The sequence below is a fragment of the Rattus norvegicus genome, chromosome 6, assembly GCF_036323735.1.
Source record: "Rattus norvegicus strain BN/NHsdMcwi chromosome 6, GRCr8, whole genome shotgun sequence".
In the NCBI taxonomy this organism is placed as follows: Eukaryota; Metazoa; Chordata; class Mammalia; order Rodentia; family Muridae; genus Rattus; species Rattus norvegicus.
Window position 1 is genome coordinate 112,079,376 of NC_086024.1, and position 25,345 is coordinate 112,104,720.

Sequence of the window (25,345 nt, forward strand, 5' to 3'; positions counted from 1 at the left end):
TTGCTTTCTCCCCAGTCAGTGGATTCTGGCCAAGTTCACCAGCAGCTCCAGGAAGCTTTAAATAAGCTACCTGGAGAGACAGCGACTGGAGACTGAGCATGGTGCTGGCAATTTGTTGAGGTGAGGCAGAAAACCACACCTTCGTCTCCCTTGGCTTTGGCTTGGCATACTGCATAGGGAGCCCAGAGGACGGAATAGCAGTTAGGCCCGGTGAGGGAGAGAAGTGTAGACGTGTTCCAACGACAGATGGCCCACAGCTCAGCCCTGGCTCTACCACAAGAGATGATCAGAAATAGATACCCGGCAAGAAGCATCTGCCACCCACGTCACACCTCACGGAGCTGCCACTGCTCTGACCAGGAACATCCCGCTTTCCACACCAACCCGTCTGTAAAAGTCTACAGAGACACAAGGCAGCAGATGGAAGAAGAGCGAAAAGCAGCTAAATTAGAGTCCTTCCCTTCACACGTGGGGACAGCGAAGGGCAGGGCAGGGGACTTCACTCAACCCTGTTCCTCCCAAGCTTCAGAGCACAGGGAAGACAACAGAGACAGATGGCAGACATTTCTGATCTCCATTTAGATCCTGAGACCCCACCCTCAGGACCAAAGCTCCTCAGACCCTTTCTCTGCCCACCATTCTCCAGCTCTCTCTCAAACCCCATGCTTTTCAGAGTCCTAAGAGTAAGACCAACAATGTAGGGGGCATGATAAGCCTTTATTTGAAAAAAACGTTGCCTGGTTCTGCCGGCTCCAGGGTACAGCTTAAATGCCATTTAAACCCCCACACTTCATTTCTAAAACAGAAACAAAGGAGAAACAAGGAAAAGATAAACCATCAAGCTCTGGGCCTCCACCTTCTTTAGCAGTTGACCCTGCATTTCCTGGCAGAGGGAACAATCATTGGCCCTGTTCTGAGAACCAGCAGGGCTCAGCTGTGGGGCCATCTCAGGAGGTGCCCAGAGAGTGACAGAGAAAAGTGGGTTGTGGGCAGATGGGCCTGGGGCTCAGACAGGCAGATGCCCAGTACCCAGAGAACAAAACTTAAAATAGACACACACAGGACAAGAAGTCCCCAGACCTGAGCATGGGAAGCTGAGAGTCAGCAGTGCAGCAGCAGCGTTCCAGCTGGGTTTTTGGCTTCCAAATCAAGGGAAGAATGGGGCTCCTGGTCCACCAAGCCTAACTCCAGCCTCAGTCAATTCCCTCCCAACTAGGGCCAGCAGATATTTTGAGTTAAAGCTGTGTGGAGGATCTGGCCCAAGGACACCCTAGGCTGTACCCCAGCACTGAATAAGGCATGCAGGTGACATGGTTTGGGCTACAGGGGTTTTCTGTAGGTTAGGGAGCCCACTTTTGGGGAGGAAAGGCAGAGCAAATGAGTAAGCACTGCCACCCTGAGTTCTTAGACCTAGTGTGCCCAAAGCCAGGCTTCTGTTGAGATGTTTTGGCCTGAGCTAAACAGCACGCTTCTCCGGAGAGAAAATGGAAGGGAACAAGAGGGGGTGGGGGTGGGTGGGGAGAAGAAGCAAAGAAACTTTCTTAGGTGCACAGAGGTCAGAGGTCAAGCCCTCTGGGGCTCCAGTGCTGGCTAAGGCTGTAGAGCCTCCTGCTCTTTCTACCGGGCTCCGCCTCTTACCCAGTTCCTCAGTCTGGTGAGACAACAGTTCCCTGAAGGTGGAGTCTCCTCATCCTTAAAGCCTCCCAGCACTGTGCCAGCCCAGCGAGCCCCAGCACAAGGCATCAACCGCCTTCCTCAAGGAAGTCAGTGAGGAGATCAGAGGTGTGGGGTATCCCTGGGCTACCGCTCCAGGCTGTGGGCCAGTTTGTCTCCAGAAATAACAAGTGTGCCCAGGATGCCTAGATGACTGACTGGGAGAAAAGGGCCCCTGCTTGCTGCCTCCTGGCAGCACACAGCTACTACATCATGCTCTCCACCTGCCCCTAGTCCAGTACCTCATGGTGGCACATGGACTAGGCAGAAGCAGGCTTGGCTGTGCTGGGCAGTCCCACCCCAAGAGAACTCATGCTTTACACACACCTTGCATGTGCATGCCAGAGCCCAGAGGTCATGAAAGGAAGGGGAAGGTTGGGTCAGAGGGTGCCACCAAGAAATGGCCTAAAGCGAATAACCAATGAGATCAATAACTCCCGCAACCCTGGTCATTAAAAATCAATGGGGGGGAAGGGGGCGCTGGGTACACAGAAGAAAGGGGATGCTCTCTACCTCTCCCGGGGCCACCTAGCATGTGGCACAGGATTAGGAAGAGGTTGGGGCAGGGCAGGGACCACAGGCCGAGAACGTGGACAGGCCTGGAGAAAGTCTAACCACGGGCAGGAGGGAACAAGGGAAGGGGCATAAGTTTCCACAGCACGGGGCATTTGCAGTCGTCGGTCCAGTGAGCTCTTTCCCTGGGGGCCCTCATGGGGCAGTGACTTCCATGCCGAAGCTGGCAAGCAAGCAGAGATGGTCTGAAGAGTAGAACGGGTTGGGCAAGCCATTGGCCGCCCAGAGAATCTCTTCAGAGAGGAGGGAGAGGCGGCCCAGGAGCTTGAGGGTTCCATCTCGATCCAACCTGTGATCTGGGGCACAAAGCAGAAGCCAGTAGGTGCAGCAGCCACCAGCTGTACTGCATGGTGGAACTTTCACTTTAAATTAAATGGTCTACACAACACACGCACACATGCGCTCACGCACACACGCACAACATCTGGCATTCTGACTAGAAGGTTTCCCTGTGATAACATCAGTGAATAAAGACAGGTACAGGGACACAGGAACAAATAGGATACAGGTAGGTCCTGCACCTAACATTACAAGGTTTTTGATTTTTCAAGAGGTACAGAAATATAGATTCCTTATATAAAACGATTCTAAACAGGCAATTAATTCAAACATTCTAAAAATAATAAGCAAACTAGGCATGGGACTAGTGAACTGCTCATTGTGACTACTGGCAAGAAAAAACAGGGTCTGACCTTACCAAGTCCCTCCCCGACTTCTGCCCTTAGACAAGTCTAATTACGTCTCATGCTATACTTCTATCTCCATGGTGGAACTAGGAATGACTTCCCTGCCCTAGCCCTGGCACCCCAGGAAAAGAGCAGCACGTAAGGTAGGTAGCCTGCATAAAGAATGAGCACAAAGCTGGTATGACATCTGCTCCTGGAGCCCAAGCCAAGCCACCAAAACCCAACCTGCCATCTGCTATTCCCAGGCATCCTGGGGTGGCTTCTAGAAACCCCTGACTCAATGGTCTTACCACTTCTGTTCTCATTCTCACAGGACTCAGCTGAGAAAAAAATGTAATCCACTGTCATCCCAAGACCTAAGGGCATCGTCGTGACCTCCGGGCGGCCGTGCTGGGGCAGGAAATGGGTATATACTGAGGTCAGGTGGAGGCAGTGCTGGATGGTGCCTATAGTCCTACAGGGACAGAAGGTAAGAAGTCAGCTAACAAAACACATTATATTTCCCACCGGCCAATTTCTCCGTGGGTTTTATGGAGATTTTTTTAAAGGATAATCTCTAATGATGGTTTCAGATGCTGCTGACACCCAACAATGTATAGCTGGGTTATAGTCCTTGAAAGGAAGTTCTGTATAGCTGTGTAGGTTATGAAGATAAAGTCTGAGTTTCCCTGGAGACCCCAGGTATGGTACTTGGAATGAGAATGCCCCCATAGACTCATGTTTGAATGCGTTGTCCCTAGTTAGTGGAACTGTCTGAGAAGGATTAGGAGGTGTGGCCTTCTCAAAGGTAGTGTGTCACTGGGGGTGGGCTTTGAAGTTTCAAAAGCCCACAATAGGCTCAGCCACTCAGTGTCTCCCAACCCCCACCCCGTGTGTGTGTGTGTGTGTGTGTGTGTGTGTATCTATCTCTGTCTCCTCTCCTTCTCTCTTCTCTTCCTCTCACCCCTCTTTCTCACCTCTCTCACCCACCTCTCTGCCTGCTGCCTGCGGATCAAAATGTAAGCTCTCAGCTACTGCTGCCTCCCTGTGCATGTCTGCCACCATGCTCTCCGCCATGATGGCCATGAACTCATCCTCTGAAAGTGTAAGCCACCCCCAACTGAATGCTTTCTTTTAAAATCTGCCTTGGTCATGTTTCATCACAGCAACAGAGCAGTAACTAAGATAGCAGGACCTTTAGAGATGACTCATGGAACGTTCACCAAGGGAAGCCGGATGAATGGAACAGAGCTGGCCCAAAGGAGAAACAACGTGTGCTGCAGGCAGCAGAGCTGGAGGTGGGGTTACCCAAGTCTTTTGGACTCCAGATGATTCTATCATGAGCCCTAGATGCCAACATGGAGCTGCACTTAGTGTTTTCCCTGCTGGGTCCTAGTCCTTTGGAAGGGGAGTGTTTACTCTGTGTCATTCTATGTTGGAAATACGTAACTTCTTTTGTTGTTGTTGTTGTTGTTGTTGTTGTTGTTGTTGTTGTTGTTGTTTGGGTTTTGTTTTGCTTCACCTTTGCTTTTAGTTTTTGTTTTGTTTTTGTTGTTTTGAGACTATGTAGCCCTAGCTGGCCTAGACGTCATTATGTAGGCCAGGCTGATTTTAAACTCACAGAGATGAGTGCCGTGATGAAAGATGTATGCCTCCACATCCAACTTCCCTTTTACTATACAGGGGCTTGCTTACATTTAAGAGATTTCCTGAGTCTCCTCACCTACAATTTTAAATAGTGTTGGAATTGCTAGACATGGGAACTTATGATGTTGGGCTGAATACATTTGCCTCATGAACCTGTCATGAACCCATGGGAACATGGAGAACAAAGATTTGGCTTAGAAGTGATGTGGTTAGCCGAGGGGTAGAGCTGCAATGGTTTATGTTGTCAACCTGACAGGATTTTAGAGTCACCCCTGGGCATGCCTGTGGGGAATTACATAGACTGAGACAGGAAGACCAAATGAGTGGCACTCTTCCACAGGCAGAGGTCTTGGTCTTAACAAAAGGAGAAAGCAAGCAAAGCCTTGACATTCACTATGGCTTTGTATCTGTATCTGTACGGCTTTGTTCTCCCTTGTGACCTTTTATCACAGCAACAGGAAAATCAATACATTATTCAACCAGCAGATTCCTTCCCATATTAATAAGCGGCTGGCGATCTCAGCTGAACTCAGTCTAGAAACAGATGAACACTGAGACCCTGATACTCCTCATCCCCACTTCCCATTCTCCTGATAAAGAACACCAATGTCTCTCATGTGGACCAGCAGGACCAGCAAGTTTGCTCAGAGGCTTCTCCCTCAAGGAAAGGCTATACAGGCTTTTCACCTTGACTCTCGCATGCATGCATGTGCTGTCTAAGCATACCGTGGAAGACTGAGAGCTTAGCAAAAAGTATTCCAGTCAGCCTCAGTATAGCCAGTGCTCTCTCATGCTCAGACTAAAAACTGCAAACACGTTTACCTGGGGAAGACAGGCTCAAGTTCAGATATCTCTTCCTCAAAGATACACTCGGCCCAACCAGCAGGTCGATCTGTAGGAAGCCAGAAAAAAGAGGTGGGGATTTGTTTTCCATAGACAGTACAACAGAGTCAGAACCTTTCACCTTCAGATCCCTCTCAGTCTGCACTGCTCCAGGAGTTTGGGAGGAGGGAAGGTAAAAGAAACAGTCATGAGACGGGGAGATGAACCAAGGCTGGAAACCTGAGGCCCCTAATACTCTGCACTTTTTACGTATGCATAGTCATATGGTTCAAAAATCAAAACAAAGTTAATCAGTCAAGAGTCCTTCCACTCACCCCTTGCATTTCATTTTTCTTGTACAGGGACAACCAATGCTATCAAATTCCTTATACTTTCCTCTAGATATTTTCTATCACACACCATCCACTGTGTAGTACATATATAGACACACATGTTCATACACACAGCTATGTTGTATATACATTCATAAAGAAAATACAAATGCCAACATCAGAAAAAAACAAGGTATTTTACAAATCTCACTATCCTAGTCCAGTTTCTATTGCTGTGATACACACCAGAATGGACAGTAACTTGGGGAGAAGAGGGGTTTTGGCTTACGTACTCCATCACTGAGGGAAGTCAGGGCAGGGACTCAAGACAGGAAACTTCGAGTAAGAACTGAAGCAGAAGCCACGGAGGGGTGCTGCTTACTGGTTTGCTCAGCCTGCTTTCCTATATAATCCAGGACCACCTGCCCAGGGGTGGCACCACCCACAACAGGCTGGGCCCTCCCACACCAACCATTCATCATACACGCCTCACCCCAAGGCTTCCTACAGGAGTGGGAACTTTTTCACAACTGAGGTCCCCACATTCCAGATGACCCTATCTTTTGTTTAGGTGACAACCAGCACATTTGCTGATATTAATAAAATAACAAGGGTTGACACTGACAAATTCTTAGCAATCAAATTACTAAACTCAAGCATGGAGGAGGGCCTCAGCTGGGCCTCAGTGTAAAGTACAGAGCCCAGAATTTAAAGGGGGGGGCAATGAGTTGATTTGTCATTTATAATCTATAGGGAAAAAAATCTGTAAGCTAACACTATAAACTATACAAACAGATTACAGGGAGATGGCTCAGTGGGTAATGGTACTTAGTACCAAGCCTGACAACCAGAGATCCCAGGAACCCACAGGGTAGAGAGAACTGACTCCCATAAATGGTCTCTGACCTCCATACATTTTATGACAGTGAAACTATCACAAAGCTATCTAGACAGCCTGGTCTGCATAGCTAGCACCAGGCCAGCTACCACCGACGTGAGACTCTGTCTCAAAATGGTAAACAAACTTTAATTCTAGCACTCAGAAGGCAGAGGGAGATAGATCTCAAAGTTCAAGGCCAGCCTGGTCTACAGAGTGAGTTCCTAGACAGCCAGTGCTACACAGAGAAACCCTGTCTCAGAGAAAAAAAAAAAAGCCAGCCAAACAAAAAGTAAATAAAGGAAAAAGTTAAAAATATATAATTTACATAAAGTGAAAAAAAACCCTAGAGAGACACAAGCGAATGTAAACTTAAGAAACAGCAAATTTGATTAAGCCTATAACAAATAGAGACTGAATCAGCAAGGAGAGCCCAGACTTTGATGACTTTGCTGGGGAACTCTACCAGACATTTCTCTAAGAGTTCATATAAATCCTTTTTTTTGTTTTGTTTTGTTTTGTTTTGTTTTGTATGCCAACTTGACACAAGCTGGAGTTATCACAGAAAAAGGAGCCTCCTTGACGAAATGCCTCCATGAGATTCAGCTGTAAGGCATTTTCTCAATTAGTGATCAATTGGGGAGGGGCCATTGTGGGTGGTGCCATCCCTGGGCTTGTAGTCCTGGGTTCTATAAGCAAGCAAGCCAGTAAGTAACATCTCCCCATGGCCTCTGCATCAGCTCCTGCTTCCTGACCTGCTTGAGGTCCGGTCCTGACTTCCCTTGGTGATGAACAGCAATCCTGGGGAAGTGTAAGCTGAATAAACCCTTTCCTCCAGAATTTGCTTCTTGGTCATGATGTTTGTGCAGGAATAGGAACCCTGACTAGGATATTTGGTTTTTGAGTCAGGGTTTCTCAGTGTAGCCATGGCTGTCTTAGAACTCGCTCTATAGACAGACTGGCCTCAAACTCAGACATCGGCCTGCATCTGCCTCCTGAGTGCTGGTTTTAAAGGCATGTGCCACTACTGCCTAGAAGAATTTGTATAAATCCTTTGCACTCAATTTTGGAGGTAATATTTTCCAATTCATTCTATGAAGTATTAATAGTGCTATTACTCTCATACTGAACTATATAAGTATATCACAAAGAAAACTAAAGACTGGCACCCCTTATGAACACAATAAAATCCAGAAAATGCAATAAAATCCAGCAAAATATAAATGTTAGTATACTGTGATCACATAATAAATCCCAACAACTTAAGCTAACAGACTGGATTAGAAAACAGGATACATCTTTTTGCTGCAACCAAGAAACACACCTTACCACTAAGGACAGACATCAATCATCTTGGGGTAAAATGATGGAAAAAAGTATTCCAAGCAAATGACCCAAAAAGTAAAGAAGTATATCTAATTTAATATCAGACAAAAACGAGTTCAAACCAAAACTAATCAGAAGAGGTAGAGAAGGACAGAGCATACTCATTAAAGGAAAAATCTACCAAGTCTCTATACAATTCTAGACATTAATGCACCAAACACAGAGATACCCAAGTTCATAAAAGAAACACTAATTCAGCCAAAGTCACATACTGAACCTAATAGCATGATAGTGGTTAACACCAATAACCCACTCTCAGCAATAGACAGTTTATCCAAACAAAAATTAAACAGAAAAAGGCTAGGGTCAAATAATATCATAAATCAAATGGACTAGCAGACATCTATAGCTATTCCACCCAAACACTAAAGAATATACTTTCTCAGTAGCCCATGGAACTTTCTCCAAAATGGACCACATATTAAGACACAAAGTAAGTCTCAACAAACATTTAGAAAATGGAAATAAATAGACAGTATACAAACTCGCTACTGGATAGAAATTGGGTCACAGCAGAAATCACAAAGAAAATTTGAAACTTTTTACAATTGAATGAAAATTAAAACACAACATAACCAAACCTGTGGGCCACCACAAAGGTGTGTTTAAGAGACAAGCTCACCGTCTACGTTAAATAACTTGGAAAATCTCATATTAATAAATTAATGACACACTTTAGCTAAAAGAAAAAAGATTCAAGAAAGAGTAGATGGAAAGAAATAATAAAACTCACAGTTGAAATCAATGAAATACAAAGAATCAATGAAACAAAAGAGTTGGGCTTTGAGAAAAGTCAACAGGACTGGCCAACCTGTAGCTAAAGTAACTAAAAGACACTGATGAGATCCAAGCTAGTGCTGGGTTGAGTGACGCAAGCCTTTATTTAGTCTCAGGAAGCAGAGGCAGGTGGATCTCTTAGTTCAAGGCCAACCTGGTTTACAGAGCAGGTTCCAGGACCAGCCAGGGCTACACAGAGAACACAGACACACAGACACACACAGACACACACACACACACACACACACACACACACACACACACACACACACACACAAACACACCACACACTCCAAATCAGTAAGAAATGGAAAAGAAAACACGCATGGCAGCCAGCACTAAGGCATTCAGAGAATCATGAGGGCATACTTTTTAAAAATCTATCACCAAATGTCTTGATATTTATGACCTACCAACATTCCTTTATGATAAAAGTTGGGAGAGCCGAGGGACACAAAGGATACACCTCATCATAAGGCCAACACCATCCTAAATAGACCCAAAGCTTCCTTCCTAACTAAAGCCAGGATCCCACACCAGCTACACCACTCAGAGCACCGTCCACGGGGCTCTGTCCTACTACAGAGACACTTGCTCAGCCCTGCTCACTGCTGCTCTACTTAGAAAGCCAGAGACTACAAACAGCCTAGATGTTCACCAACTCATGAATATATAACGACACGTGTACATTTACACAATGGAATGTTGTTGCGTGGATGTATTTAGAACAGTTTGTTAAAAAACTGAACTTTGTAAGTAAATGGGTGGCCCTGGAAACAGTGACCCTGAGTAAGAGGAGCATCATCAGCCCTCAGAGAAGCTCCTTTTTGCAGTAAGAGTCGAGGATTAACACAGAGATCCGTGACAGGACAGCGTGCACAGAGAGAGGGAGACACTTTGGAGCACTCAGACCTAAATGGGATGTCTTCATCAAAACCCGCCTCTCAAGGCTCCAGGATCTATGAAGAGGAGACAGAAAGATTACAAGAGCCAGACGTGGTGGGTGACTCCAAGGAGACATTGTCCTCCAGACTCAACAGAATTGATACACATGTGAACTCAGAGGCTGAGGCTGCACAGACAGGACCTACACAGGTTCCAACCAGATAAAAATCCCAGCACTGAGAAGAGGAATGGACACAAAGGCCCACGCCTAACACAGACGCTATGTCAACTGAAACCTTGTGGGAAGGGAAAACAGTTTTCCTCAGTGGAGTGTCAGTGGGGATATCAACCACACTCTAGGGGAGGCCCCAGGCCCAGGTGTAGCAGGACAACACAAAAGGGGCTCCATTTCTTTGTGTGTGCTTTTTTCTTTTTTTGTCCTTTTTTTTTTTTTTTTTTGAGAAAGAGAGGGAACATGAAGTTGGTGGATAGAGAGATGAGGAAGATCTTGGAGGAGTTGAAAAAGAATAAAATTATACTATATAGTATGAAAAATATTTTAAAACACTGAGAGTCTATGAATTTACACATCTATAGCCCTTCTGTTTTTGACATAGGGAAGATAAATGGAAACTGACTACCAATGTTGTGTGTGAAAGTTCTTTGGATGATGATAAAAATGTTCTACAATTAACACTGAGAATTTTTAGCTCAGGGACAGAGTGCCTACTTAGCAAACACAAGGCCCTACCTGGACTTGGTCCCCAGTAAGAAGTGTATCAGGTGCCAAGAACAAACTGTTCTAAAATTACAGTGGAGAGGGCTACACCAACTCCGAAACACACTAAGGGACAGTGAACTTTAGACACGTATATTTTATAATATGTGAATTTCATCTAAATAAGGATTTTTTTTCAAGATTTTATTTATTTTATGTATGTGAATACATTGTCACTTTCTTCACACATACCAGAAAAGGGAATCAGATCCCATTACAGATGGTTATGAGCCATTATGTGGTTGCTGGGAATTGAACTCAGGACCTCTGGAAAAGCAGTTAGTGATCTTAACCACTGAGCCATCTCTCCAGCCCAAGGAATGCCAACGTTATAACACTAAATCTTCACCTTGAGTTGCACCCTTAGTCATTATAATATACGAGGCAAATCACAGTAGCCAGCAGGCTGTTTGTGTATTTGTCTTTCTTTTCTCAGTGGTGCTGAAGATTGGACCCAGAGCCTTGCATATGCTGGGGAGCACTCCGCTACTGAGCTATACCCTCAGTCTCTTCTTCTCATCAATACTGGGGTTGGGAGGTTGATTTTTGTTTTTTTGCTTTGTTTATCTGTTTTTTGTTTTTGAAGTAAGGTCCTTCTATATTAGGCATGGCTGTCCTAGAATTTGTTATGTAGACCAGGCTATCCTCAAACTCACAAAGATCTTCCTGCCTCTGCCTCGCATAGGTGCCACTACACCTGACTTCTCAGCAAAACTGTAAAGAATGTTTCCCACAATACTTGGTTCTCCCCATGCATGCAGCACTGTGCACAAATGGCACTGTTCTGGTAGTTAAACAGGACTCACGCCTCGCATGCCGTTCAGTTATCTCCACAAAGCTGCAACAGCTTCCTCACGGGAAGTGGCCAACCAAACAAGGACCGGGAAGGAAGATCCTTAGTTACACACAAGATCAGAGAGTCTCAGCATCCACTTGTCTGTTTCTAGATTAACTTAGCTGAGATCGCCAGCTTCTTATTAGTATGGGAAGGAATCTGCTGCAACTGAGTAATATGTCAATTTTCCTGTTGCTGTGATAAAATACCCTGAAGAGTTTTTAATAAGAGATGGCTGGAGAGATGGCTCAGAAGTTTAAAGCATTTGTAAAGGACCCTGGTTCGATTCCCAGCACCCACATGGGATCTCACAACCCTCTGTAATTCCAGTTCCAAGGGATATGACATCTCCTCTGACCTCTGTGAGTACCATACCAGAGTACTCTGTGAGGCACACCAGGCATGCCTATGGTACACATATATACATGCAAGCAAAATATTCATACACATGAAATAAAATCTAAAAAAAAATAAATCTGAGGTACTAGGGAGCTAAGTCGGAGAGTAAGACTCACTACAACACAGCACGGGCGTATCTGTATCTCCAGCTCCCACAGGAAAAGCCACCCGCACTGTTTAAAACCTTTAGGTGCCAGGAATGGTGGCTCATACCTGTAATACTAACATTCAGAAAGACTGAAGCAGGAGGAGTCCTGTGAGTTCAAGGCCAGTCTATGCTACATAGCAAGTTTTAGGCCATCCTGGGCCACAGAGTTAACGCCCAATATAAACATTAAGTGTCCACAAGAGAGGAAACACAGGGACTCTCCTTACTATCCACAGCAGTGTGATCATCTGTGACCCTACACACTGACTCCCTAGACATGCATGACATGAAAAATGGCAGCCACAAGGGTGGAGTCCCCGTTCTAATCCTAAAGACCTTTTGAAAAAGTCCCACACAAATGTTAAAAGAAGAGATATGGAGTGTCTTAGTTAGGGTTTGACTGCCATGAGCAGACACCATAATCAAGGCAACTCTTTTAAGGACATTTAATTGGGGATGGCTTAGAGGTTCAGAGGTTCAGTCCAGGATCATCAAGGCAGGAACATGGCAGCATCCAGGCAGGCATGGTGCAGGAGGGGCTGAGAGTTCTACATCTTCATCTGCAGGCTGCTAGCAGAAGACTGACTTCCAGGCAGCTAGGGTGAGGGTATCAAAGCCCATGCCCATAGTGATACACCTACTCCAACAAGACCACACCTCCTAATAGTGCCACTCCCTGTACAAACCATCACATGGAATTGACCCTGTAATAATGGTACTACTAGACACAACAGGCTAACAAAAACCACCGCACCTAGAATGGTTTATCTCTTGTAGAGTAGCTGGCCAGTGGGGTCCACACACAGCCACTGCCACTGTGCTCTGTAGTCTTCAGAACATGATGGTAAGGCCGTATTGGTGAAGACCCACATACCTGAGTCACAGAAAAGGAGAAATCTAACTGGTACTGACCTGGAAGCTCTCTTTATTGGCTAACTTTCATGGTGCTGGAAGAGTTGTACATGCTACTGGAGAAAAGTAATCAGCCTCACTCAGATGTGAACCCCATGTAAGCTACAAGGACTGACCTGGCAAGATACACAGTTGCAACAGCAACACAGCATTATGGGAGTGATGAACCGCTTTCTCATTGTATTTAAGGCCCACTTCACAATGGCCAGAACCACTGCTGGGCTAAGAACCTGTAACTAGCTGGTCCTAAGCCCTTTGGGGAAAACCTACCACTATTATTATTCTGCTAAACAGTCATTAATGGAATCAGTGTCTTTATAAAAGATGCCCAAGAGAGATTCCTTATTCACTTGAAAGCATACAGGGATGAAGTGGGAATTTCTGGTTTTGTTGGAGACAGTGCTGTCATGTGATGTTTTTCTGGAAGCTGCCTCATGAGAGGACACATGATATTGGGAAAGAGTATAAGTATAACCCAACAGACAGTAGACGACACTCTCACACTGGTTCACCTTGCAACTCTTCACTGGTCTTGGTTTGTAGAGAGAAACACACCAAAGAACCTCTGGAGCTATTCCAGCTGCTTCTCACCACTTCTTCAGACTCACGCCTCTGCTAGTAATTCGTGCGTGGTGTATGCTGAGTGGACAGGCCTGCCCCTGCTGATGTGTTGATGTTTTGCCTGAGGACTGGACCGCTGACAATGAAGATTGGAATCACCCCCAAAGAACTATTTCTTTTTTTTTTTTTTTTTTTTTTTTGGTTCTTTTTTTCGGAGCTGGGGACCAAACCCAGGGCCTTGCGCTTCCTAGGTAAGCGCTCTACCACTGAGCTAAATCCCCAGCCCCCAAAGAACTATTTCTAAACATGTCCACAACCTCGTTTCCTATCAACCTTTCTTCTCCCTACCTCTAGTTGGTGGCAGGCTAGAAGGGAAGTTGAAGCATTAAAGAACCATAATTAAAGTAGGTTTTGAAAAATCTAAGCCTATACAGGGATTCTTCTTTAGTATCCACAGCAGTGTGAATATCTGTGAACCCCTACTGACTCATAAGTTGAAATCCTGATTCCCCAAAGAGCAGTAATATGACGAACAGCAGCTACATCTGGGGGTGGGGTGGGTGGAAATCACTACACTTGGAAACATAAGTAGGAGAGGGCTTCAATTTAAACACCCTACTTAAGAATCATTCTAGAAGCTGGAGAGATGGCTCAGCAGTCAAGCACTTGGTTACTCTTGCAGAGGACCAGGTTTAGTTCCCTGCACCCATACAGCAGCTAACAACCATCTAGAACTCCAGTTTAACATATTTAAACATTCTCTAGAAAACCACTTGCACTTAGTAAACCTTTTCATTTGTGGTCTAAAGTGATACAAGCTTTTCAGACTTAGAGTCCTAATGGGATTCAACAGCAGCCTGTTCAGCCCTGGGTGGAAGGCCCTGAGGCAAGGTGTGGGCAACAGAGTGTGTGGTACACGTGTGTGCTTCCTCAGGTTCAATCTCAAATGTAAAAACAATACCATTATTTTGTTCTGTTAGTGAATCTTTCCATTATAAACTTTTTTCTGACCCAAGATCTTGTCTTATAGCTCAGGCTGAACGGCCTTGATCTCTTCTTTCCCCTCAGCCTCCCCGGCACTAACATGCAAAGTAGAACAATTCTACTTGTTTTTCAGTATGCAGGTCTTGGTCTAATTTTATTTGCAACTAAGTTTCAGCATTTTTTATGTTTCATTCAAGCACAGCATTCATGTTTTAAGATAATCTATTCTTTTTTTTTTTTTTGGTTCTTTTTTTCGGAGCTGGGGACCGAACCCAGGGCCTTGCGCTTCCTAGGCAAGCGCTCTACCACTGAGCTAAATCCCCAACCCCAAGATAATCTATTCTTAATACAGTCATCCATGTGGGGCTGACACTGCTTTACTTTGGGATCTTGTAATCTTAACCTTCTGAGCTGAGCTTCTGGCCCTACCTGAGACACCCATATCTCCTCCTCCAAGGCCATATATATGCAGAGGCAGTGGTCCACCACTGAGCACACCTCAGCTTCCCACTTCTATTCTGAGCTCCAGAGTTTAGCTTTCATCTTCTGGTGTCTTGTTATGTGCCTGAACCAACTTTTTGCAGTATTTTATAATCACTTCTTCTGTTTGAGAACTTCAAATGTGCATATAATGTGTGTTTTACGTGTGTATGTGTATGTGTGAGTATGTGTGTAGGAGTGTGTGTGCATGCGTGTACGTGTGTATGTGTGTGTGTGTGTGTGTGTGTGTGTGTGTGTGTGTGTGTGTGTGTGTGATCAAGGCCACCTAGTTGTCCCTCTTTTCCAATGCTGTGTGTATCCCCATCACTAATCCCTCCCAGTTTTGTGGGTTCATTTTTAAAACCCACTGGGTCTGCTCAGTGCTGCCGCTATGTGTCTGAGTCTAATGCAATCTACTGGATCCTAGGCAGTCTCACAGGGGCCACATCTGTAAAGAAAATCGACCCTCCCTCTCCCAGCATTTGCTATCAGTTGCCAACAGCCCCGCAGCTAGGGGACCATCTCATCTTTCATGATTTCATGAAGAAATAATCAATTTCCATATGCTCCAATGCTTAGCTTTGAAGCACTCTTATTTATCTTTCTTTTCTAAAGCACTGTTACCTGCCTTTTGGTTTTCCATTATTTCTTTCTTGTATATTTCAGTATAGATTCCATAGTATTGCTTTGAGTGAGGTCAGCTTTAACTTAGCTACATTATTCTATGCCAGCTATTTTTCTGAAGTTTAAAGAAAGGAAACATTCAGCACGTGTTCTAAGTAATAAGAATTTTGCTCTTAAGACAGGGTTGTGATGGAACATTTCAGCCTTCACTTCTCTAGAGCCCCCGGGCTCTGCAGCTCTTTGACCCTCAGATACTTGAACATGCTATGTCCTGATTCTCTACATAATTCTCCACACACTGCCTTCAGGAGCAAAACCGTCTACAGGTTTTTCTATCATAGTATATACATTCCACTCTTGGTGGAAAAGCAAGAGATTTGGGGTCCCTCAAACGTGTGCCTCACTTGGGTAAATGCACAGTGTTGTTCTGTCTGAGATCTATACAGCGCCATAGGTAAGACTCCCCATATGTTCTCAGGCACTGCTAGCCCAGCTCCCCTTGTATCTGTTTCAAATTCACTGTGGTTTTGAAAAAAATGGTGTTTGCCTCTGGCTTGTTTTCTTCATCTTCCTTATTACTTCAAAGTGGTTTCAGGGCTGGAGAGATGGCTCAGCGGTTAAGAGCACCCGACTGCTCTTCCAGAGGTCATGAGTTCAATTCCCAGCAACCACATGGTGGCTCACAACCATCTGTAAAGAGATCTGATGCCCTCTTCTGGTGTATCTGAAGACAGCTACAGTGTACTTATATATAATAAATAAATAAATCTTTAAAAAAAAAAGAAAAAAGAAAAAAGAAAAAAAAAAAGTGGTTTCAGAGACAAGAAGGTGAAGCCACCAAAGATATGCTATCTTATCCTAACTGGACACTCTCCACAGGAAAAGGTTTCCTTGTGATCAGGCCCCTTTCACCTCACAAATCTCAGAGCCCTGGGATAAATGCACTTCCCCCCTTCTCCCTTCTCCCCTGCAAACACTAAACACATGCTGTGAACCAGCAGCTAAGCCTAAAAAGGTTAATTGCTACTCAAACTCCAGGGTTCTTGGTTTATGGTCCAGGGCTCCATCCGGTGCATGGATGCAAAATTCACACCCAAGCATGAACTCTGTTCACCATCCTTCTTCTAAACTCATTATCAGGAGCTGGTCAAGAAGTATATTTACAAGAGACTAAGGCTCAGCAGTTAAAAGCACTTGCTGCTCTGGAAGAGGTCACAGATTCTGTTCCCAGCACCACATTAGGCAGCTCACAATCACCTGTAACTCCAGCTCCAGAGGATCTGATGCCCTCTTCTGTCATCTGCAGGTACCTGCCAGCATGTGGTACTCATTCATACACATAAACAGACAACGCTTTTGAGGGGGTGGAGGGGAAGGCCTAGAAAACAAGAACTTATAAATGTCAGGGGTTAAGAAAGATAAGGATCAAGAAAACAGGCTTCCTGTTACCTGGCTTAGTGTCTGTCACTCCTTCCATGAGAACCAGTCCTACTGGTCGCTGACAAGCGAGGTCGCAGAAGCGGAATCGTAGTAGGAAGTCTCGGCCATATTTTAGTCTCTCTATAAACCAGGAGATGTCATATGGTAAAAGAAAGGCTCGGGAGTCCCATGCTGAGACCTTAAGTACCAAGAACTTTCTAGCATAACAACACAGAGGGAATCTGACTCTGGGGACTGGGACATTTCCCAACAGCTGTAACTGAAATGTGTCCACTTCACTTGGTGACATGTGGAGGAAACATAGGAACATGTAAGAGAATCAAGGGCCTCACACTTTCTCTCAGTACTAAGAGCGAGCTTGTGCTCCACATGAACATGAAGATCCAGCAAATCAACAATGCGATACACAAGACAAGCATGGTGGTGCTTTAATCCCAGCACTGGGGAGGCAGAGCAAAGTGCTCTGAGATGGAAGCCAGCCTGGTCTACATGGTGGGTTCCAGGACAGCTAGAGCTGTGTGGAAGGACCCTACCTCAAAAGATAACAACAAAAGCAATGTGCTACGTGAGCACTGAAGGACAGCTTGGTCAGAGATGCACCCGCTCCTCGTCAGAGTACCGAAGTTTGGTTCCCAGCACCCACGTGACAGCCCACAGCCATCTGTTAGGGCGACTGTCAAGAGACCTGAGGCCTGCTTCCAGCCTGTGCAGGCACCAGGCACACGGAGTGCACATACAAGCACACAGGCAAAGAGACAGACAAAAGCCACAAAGAAAAACTGTGCTTACCTGATCTCTTGGGATGACAGGAGGTGACATATTGACAGCAATCAGTGATGCCCAGGGAGCTGGGCCACAATGGGGCCTGCAGCTTCCTCTGGTAAAGCTGATGAGAGAAGTCTTCCTGTCCAGAAACCTACAAAAAATTAAATAAGCCATGTGGGCATGAGGAAGCCAAGATAGAAAAAGGGAATGACTCATGATTTGGGACATTTGAACAAATACAAACACACACAATCAGACAACAGTGTTAACATGACATGAGCAAGCCACATAAATCTCCAGGGAAGGCCACAAAACGGAACTAATTATAACTTTACTTTCTCACTAAAAGCACATAAACATCCATGTGATAAAAAAGAGTGAACAGAGAGTGAGGACCAAGTCAAGGAAAACAGAACTGTACAGCATGTGGTCCTGAGGTTCACCTCAGGAAAATGTACACGATGCTGCACAAGAGGGACTAACTCTTGGCAGATCTTAATTTGTAATGCACACAGGTTGATCATGCCACCCTCCACTTGACATCTTCCAGATCAAAGTCAATTCCTTGAGTCTGGTATTGGGAAAACACAGGATAAAAGCCAATGGGAGATGCGGCAGCACTTTACCGTGTCTATGTCACCATCCTCTGCCAAAGTCATGAGCGGCCTGGGAATGGACAGAGCGTGTAGGGGAAACATCCAGCAATATCAGTCATCCGCACATCCCACGTGGGCAGCAAAATTCCCTCTACTTCATTTAACAACAAATATATGAACGCCAAATATATGCACGGCACTGGGACAGATTAGTGACAGACACCATTCCCCTGCCCTCAAAGGGCATAAACCTTCAGTATGCAATCCAAAGTAAGAGACTTAGAATTAACTTACATCCCCCGCACATATGCAGCAGATGTGCAGCTTGGTCTTCACGCGGAACCCCCAACAACTGGAGCAGGGGACTGACCCTGACTCTGTTGCCTGCCTGTGGATCCTGTTCCCCTAATGGCTTCGGTGGGAGGAGGCACCTGGTCCTGCAATGACTTGATGTGCCGGGGGTGGAAGAAGCTCTCCCTTCTCAGAGGAGAAGAGGAGGGGGAGGTAGGGGAAGATCTGTGTGAGGGGGTACTGGGAAGAGAGGTGGGGCTGATATCGGTATGTAAAGTGAATAAATATTTTAAAAAGGAATTAATGGCCACTTAAAGGCTGTGACTTTGGGCAAGTCACTTAATGTCCTTTAATATTATTTTCTAAGAACACTAATACCATATACAATTAAAAATCGTACACTAATAATAACCACTAGCAATTACTGACTGCTCCCTTTGAACAAGGCACTAGAAAACCTTACATGCATTGTTTCCTAGGATCCTAAGGTATCGGCCCCTGTCCCACTATACCCTCGGCATGCAGACGAGGCAGAGGGGCCTGAGAAAGCTCCTTGCCCAGGATGACAGATCAGAGATTTGATCAAGGCTATCTGGTTTTAACAAGTGTCCTCACAGCCCGTCCCTAACAGTGCCTGCCTGTCATTTGGAAGGCACTCAGCTAATTCTCCTGCCCCTGAGCTCCTTCAAGACAGCTCCTTTAGAGCAGGCTAATAACCTGCTCTAGGCAACCGGGACATCCCCAGCACTTAAGGAACCTCATTGAAATAAAAGCCCAAGGACTCAATAATGGTTCAGTCATTTTGTGCGCTTGCTCCATCGTGTTTTGCCAAAAACACTAAATAATGTGGATCAGAAGAGACAATGCAGGGACAAAGAGATTAAGTAACGTAAGATAGAGTCAACACAAGCTAATAAAACTATAAGCTATCTATGCTACCAATGTTTGGCAGCTGTAAGAAACTAAATTCAAATGGAAATTATTGACTGAAAGGAAAAACCATCCAAAACAAACAGTACTGTGCTATGTTTATAAGACACATACAGTAGATTTATAATCCCCTGTTGTTGTGATTACAGCATGGTGTCAGAGGCCAGGCTGCCTGGCTACAATAGTGGCCCCCCACTAACTGCATGACCTAAACAAAATAATTTAGCATCTCTCTGCCTTAATTTCTGTACTTATTAAAATGGAGCAACGATAAAACAATGAAAATTTAATAGTTGATATATGTAAACTGATCAAAATAGTACTTGACATACAGGAGCCTAATCATGTAAACTGGGATAGTATTTGGCAGCATTAATACTACTAACTGCACAGAGAATGACTTGTGAGAAAGTCATCACTCTGTGTGGGATGACAGCAGATTTGGGTAACAAAAGGGTATTTTCTCTTATTTTCTCTTAACTCTTAAAAACCTCGTAGGAGTCACTCGCAAATCAAAGCATGATTACAAATGGGAAGATGTCACATGAGCCAGAGGTCCAGGTGTGCGGCTGGCTGATCTCCAGGAGCAGACAGAGCTACTCTGCACCAGCAGCAGGAAGAAGCTGAGCAGTCCCTTGCCACAGAAACAGCAGTTGACACCAATACCCAGCTCTCTCCCTAACCCACGTTTCCACCCCACCATGGCTGTCCCACTTCACCTTCCAGGCTGGCATCCCATTGTACTGGAGCTCTCCATCCCTGATGAAGTTGTAGAGAGGTGAATCAGGGACAGAATTCAGGTCCCCACACAAGATGATAGGGCAGTGGCTGCCATCTGACAACCTGGCCACCTTGTCCACCTCGGCCAGAAGAATGGCCATCTGGGCCAGCTTGACATCACCCCGACGTGGGTTGTACAGGACATGGGTATTTGCCACACACAGGGGAGCCACTGAGACTTGCCCCAGACCTTCTGGCACCAGCGGCTGCAGCAGCAACACTAAGCCCACATTGTCCCGATTGAGGAGCTCCAACCCAGGCCGGAAGTACTCCACAGGGCTGGCACACAGCAGACGGAACCTGGTGGGCTTGTAGCACACAGCGCAGCCATCCGTTTTACACCCAGTCCTCCTCTTGTAAAAACAGGTGAAGCCTGTAGGGAAATGCCACCATGGAGATAGGTCAGAGTCGGGGAAGCCTGAATCCCTTCCAACCACTGCAGCAGCACACAGGGTCTGAGCATAAGGCACCAACCCTGAGAACTCACTCTCTGAGGTTCCTCAGAGATTCCCTCACAACTATAGCCAGAGTCTGAGGGACGAGAGGGGAAGGAGATGGGGAAAAGGTAGAAGCAACAAACATGAAAGAACAGAGGCTTGTCACCAGAGGCAAAACTGGCTCCAGATGGGGGTCCTGTAATCCAGGGGGTTACCTAGTGCCTTTCCCAGTCCCTAGTCCCTTGGATCTAGAGTCAGATAAGTAGAGGTCCCTGCTACACAAGCTATTAGCTTTGTAGTCTGGGGGTTTTGAGCAAGTCACAGCAACTTTTAGAACCCGTTTCTCATCTGTAAAATGGGATTCATGGAGTTCGTTACTTCACAGGTTTAAAAACCTAGCACTCTACCTACCTACACACACACACACACACACACACACACACACACACACACACACACACAGAACCAGCCCACAGGCAGGGCTGATGGTTTACTAGGACACAAGGAAGAGGTGAACTCTTCGAGTAACTCTGCAGGCTGAAGGGAAGGGGCTGGCAAACATGCTGTGGGGAGCTGTAGTACCCATCATCCGCAGAGAGGGCTCCAGCTGCTCCCAGTAATGGTCTTCCTGGACTTCCTGAAGGCACAGGATCTGAGGAATTGACAAGGGATTCAATCACTCCAGAGGTCTGGAAACAATATGACTCCGACTCCCTAGGACCAGGCCCCCACACCAGACTGAGGGTCAGAGTGAGACTTTCCAGACAGACAGCCACCAGCAGCAGCAAGCACAGACCCAAAGTGAAGCTTGAGGAGGCCCCTATGAATCCCTGCACAAGGGTGCTGGAAAGGGTACACTCTAGAGAGTTGTCTTGGCATCTGCCCAGAATGCTTGACTCCAGGGCAGGCAAGCTCAAACCTGTCATCTACAGAGCCAAAGCTAATCTTAGCCCATCTGGCACAACTGGCATCATCTGGATAGCTATGAAATAGGAAATCATTCTGAGTGCCAGAGAACAGCCTAGGTCTGCACCTATGCAAGATGGCGCATCTCCCTCTTCACTCACATCCGGGTCCCAGTGCTGGAATTCCTGCATGAGGTTGGCAAAGCGGTAATTCCAGTTGAGGATGTCTGGATGGCAATGCAGATAGAGCTCTGAGCTCTGCTGCATCAGATCCTGGGCCAGGATATTATACGACATCAGAGTGAACTGGAACTGAGGGCCATCTCCTGCCTCCAGACCCTGAGCATCTGGCTGCGTGGAGAAATCCTCCCATTCTCGCCACAGGATTTCTGCAAAGGGGTCAAGAGAAGAGTTCCAGAACACCTGCAGGTTATCCAGTGTCCAAACTACTACCCAGTGTCACCATGTCATCCCTGAGGTTCCTTCTCCATTGTCCCTGCCATCCATCTGTCTAAGGACATTTTTCCAAGCTGATAGTAAGCTCCTCAGGGTCTGGGACAATCTTACCCTATCCATTACTGTAGTCCCTGGTTACCTACCTCCTAGCATACCCTCAAGAATACTTATGAGTCTAACAAGCTCCCACTCATGATATAACCATGAGTCTCTGGGGAACCATGCAATGGGGTGTCATTAATAGTCTCCTGGGGCTAAAGATTCATCTAGAGTGACTTCAGCCCTGGGTGCTTTCTGTATCTGTACCTGGCTATACTTGGAGGTACCTGAGTAGATTTCAAACCTATTTAAGTCACAGAACTTTCTTCAATTCACATCTTCATAGACTTCCAATATATGTAATGGAAATGAAACCAGAGCTATTCTTCCTGAGGCAGAGTGGAGGCCCTGAGACCTCTGTACCCCTGCCTCCACAAAGCCTGTGTCACACCTGCAGAACAACAAGGTAGTGCTGGGCCTCAGGTCTTTCACTGCCTAACTGCAAGACAGTAGACATGTCCCAGGCCTCTCTGCACTATGACATTTTTCATCTGTAGACGCGTGAGAACACTGCCAATATCTGAGCCTGCAATGGTCTCAGAAAAACTCAATGTGACAGCAGAAGTCCCCACTACAAGCCCTTTTCTGGGTGACCTGCAACTTGGGTTTACTATGCTCGCTGTCAGACTCACCATGATAAGGTATTTCCATTGGGGGAGGCTGCAGCTGTTCCAGGCCTTCAAAGGGCCACATGGAAGTCTCTTCCTGGGGCATAGGCTCCGGTGCTATGCTCCAGGCCACCATTGCAGGGTCCTCTTCCCATTGTTCTGCAGCCATTGCACCCATTGGGAGAACAGCACAGTCTGCATACTGGGGCCCTGTCTGTACGGGAACAGCTGCCCACAAAGGACCCTCATCCTCGGCCAGAGGTTCCTCCCCTAGCACCTCAGGGAAAGGCTGGTCCAGGTTGTCCGCTGCCCGAAGGTCACTCAGCTGCCTGCTGGACCACTTGTCCTCCGAGGCAGTGTCCTGTTCTCCAGAGTTATCCATCAGGAGGGCCAGGCTGCTCTCAGCCAGTCCCTTATCTGCAAGAGGACCCTCACTTGCAGTTGAGAGTGTCTGGTTCCACCCTTCTTCTCGCCACTGCTGAAGCAGGCCCTCACACTCCTCTTGGTCAGGCCCCCGAGGGGCCATGGCAAAGTTACCCTCTACCTGGGGGGACGAGCTCTTCGCCAGAAGGGCATTTTTTCGACATGTAAAGAAAGCATCTAGAAAGGAAGCCAAAATGTCAGGTTACAAGAAGATGGCAAAACTTTGTTCCACGGTATTCTCCAGCTGGGATAGAAGCCTCCTGTGAACCGTGATCATCTCCACCTTGCTCACCACTCTACTGTTACAGCCTTCCCCACTTAATACCTGGGGCCTCATCTTAGCAGTGCTTGTGTGTCCAACACTCTGGTAATTGCTTTCCAAGTGTTAACCAATTTGCAAGGCAAGGACCTGACAAATTTCAATGCCAGGATGAAAGAACACTAATCCCAGAGATAATCTACAGCACAGCTTGGGACATATAACCTCATCTCTTTTCCTGCCTTTTTAATTTATTTTATGTGTATGGGTGTTCTGTCTACCTGTATGTCTGTGTATCCTGTGTGTGCCTGGTACCTCCAGGGGTCAGGGAAGGCTGCTGGATGGCCTGGGCCTGCAGTTACAGAGTGTGGTATGCTACCCTGTGGGGGTTGGGAATCAATCACACCTGGATCCCCTAGAAAAACAGTCAGAGCTCTTAACTACTGAGTCATTTCTCCAGCCCTGAAAGCTTTTAACATCAATTCTCAGGTCCTGAAAATCATATTACATATTAGAAATAACACTTAGTTGTGAAGTAATACCGAGAATTATACACTTATAACAAAATTAACAAAACTGACTCTAAGCAATGTTCCTGCAGACCGACTTACTCTTGGGTTTAAGATGAGTACCAGAGAAGTTAAAACTAGATAAGCCATGAGAGTTTTCTAGGTCTATAAGCTCTATAAAAGCACCTAATAATAATGATGATGATGATGATGATGATGATGATGATGATGATGATGATGATGATGTGGGTGGCCTTAAAACCAACTTCCTTTTTAACAGAACCCCTAGGCTTCTTTCCAGAGCTGTTGATCCCACCTATAACATCCTCACAAACCTCACTGCTTTCTTGCTCCAGAACACACCAGAGGCTGCAAATTAAATGGTGCCAGCAACTGACAGTTATCAGACGGCTCTCATCTCTGCTGTAGCATCCACGAATGACAGCCAACAGGCCATAAAGCAGGCTCTAAAATTAGAGCTTTCAAAGTCCTGTTCTGATGACAGCAAATCAACCCCCTCCCCTGCACACATGCACACATGTGTGTCCAGAGCACTTATTTACTTCCCAGGACACGTGGCAATGCAACTATATTAATGGCAATTTGCAAACTATATTAATTTATGTCTCTGTAAATCAGTGGTAAATCTGGGCCGGCAAGACGGCTCAGCGAGGAAAGGTACTTGCCACAAAGGATGAAGGAACCGAACCCACGACGGTGACCTCTGACTTCCACACACCCCATGGCTAGTCCACCACCACACACACACATTTTGCCCACACAGAGAACAATAAATAAATCTTTTTAAAAATTAAGTCAGTATTTCTTTCAACTAGGTGAGGGAGGCAAATTTTTGCCCTGAGGGAATGGCAGTCTCTAGAACTGCTGAGGAACTCTATCAGGGTACCATCAAGCATCCAACAATGCACAGGACAGACTCACTCACTGGTCTGCTATGTCAAGAATGCTCCCAACCAACAGGTTGGGTTGCTGGGATTTAGTCAAGAACTTACTAATTATCTGATCCTTGAAACATGTAACACATGACAGAAGAGCTTTATGGTAGGCATGAAGCCCCTCACTTTCAAACTTAGCAAATAATACTGGTGGAGATGCTTTACTAAACAAATCTTTTACAAAATGCCAAATACATAAAATTAATATAACTGTCACTTCATAACATGTGGATTGGAGGGCTCCTCTAAAATCTCGAGGATTTATTAATTGGGAAACCTGTGAGCTAACAGTAAAACTGCCATTGTAGCCACTAGACAGCCACATAATTAACGGATAATTTAATTATAATAATGCTTAATATAATATACACAATGCTCGGTACTCTGAATACAGTGACTTCGGTAGGACTTCCCATTCCTGAGAAAGATGGACACCCAAGGCCTTCCTGAACACTCCGGGGACCCATGACTGCCAGCAAGTCCTGTGTTAGCG

General features: G+C 45.9%; 1 protein-coding gene across 7 annotated transcripts in view; it reads right to left on the reverse strand.

Moving 5' to 3' along the window:
- Positions 1 to 698: 698 nt before the first annotated feature.
- The window catches only part of Angel1 (angel homolog 1), a 37,105-nt gene continuing 12,458 nt past the window's right edge, over positions 699 to 25,345 (reverse strand). For 6 of the 7 annotated variants that reach the window (XM_017594229.3, XM_006240392.5, XM_039112514.2 and 3 more), the window contains 9 exons: positions 22,730 to 23,305; positions 21,705 to 21,931; positions 21,220 to 21,289; positions 20,140 to 20,573; positions 17,628 to 17,754; positions 16,848 to 16,958; positions 5,421 to 5,490; positions 3,263 to 3,426; positions 699 to 2,582 (listed from right to left, as the gene is read on the reverse strand). In XM_017594229.3, coding sequence (XP_017449718.1) covers positions 2,422 to 2,582; positions 3,263 to 3,426; positions 5,421 to 5,490; positions 16,848 to 16,958; positions 17,628 to 17,754; positions 20,140 to 20,573; positions 21,220 to 21,289; positions 21,705 to 21,931; positions 22,730 to 23,305 — 1,940 coding nt within the window. In that variant the 3' untranslated portion in view covers positions 699 to 2,421. The remainder of the gene's footprint in view (positions 2,583 to 3,262; positions 3,427 to 5,420; positions 5,491 to 16,847; positions 16,959 to 17,627; positions 17,755 to 20,139; positions 20,574 to 21,219; positions 21,290 to 21,704; positions 21,932 to 22,729; positions 23,306 to 25,345) is intronic. The other variant, NM_001108717.1, reaches the window with a different exon arrangement.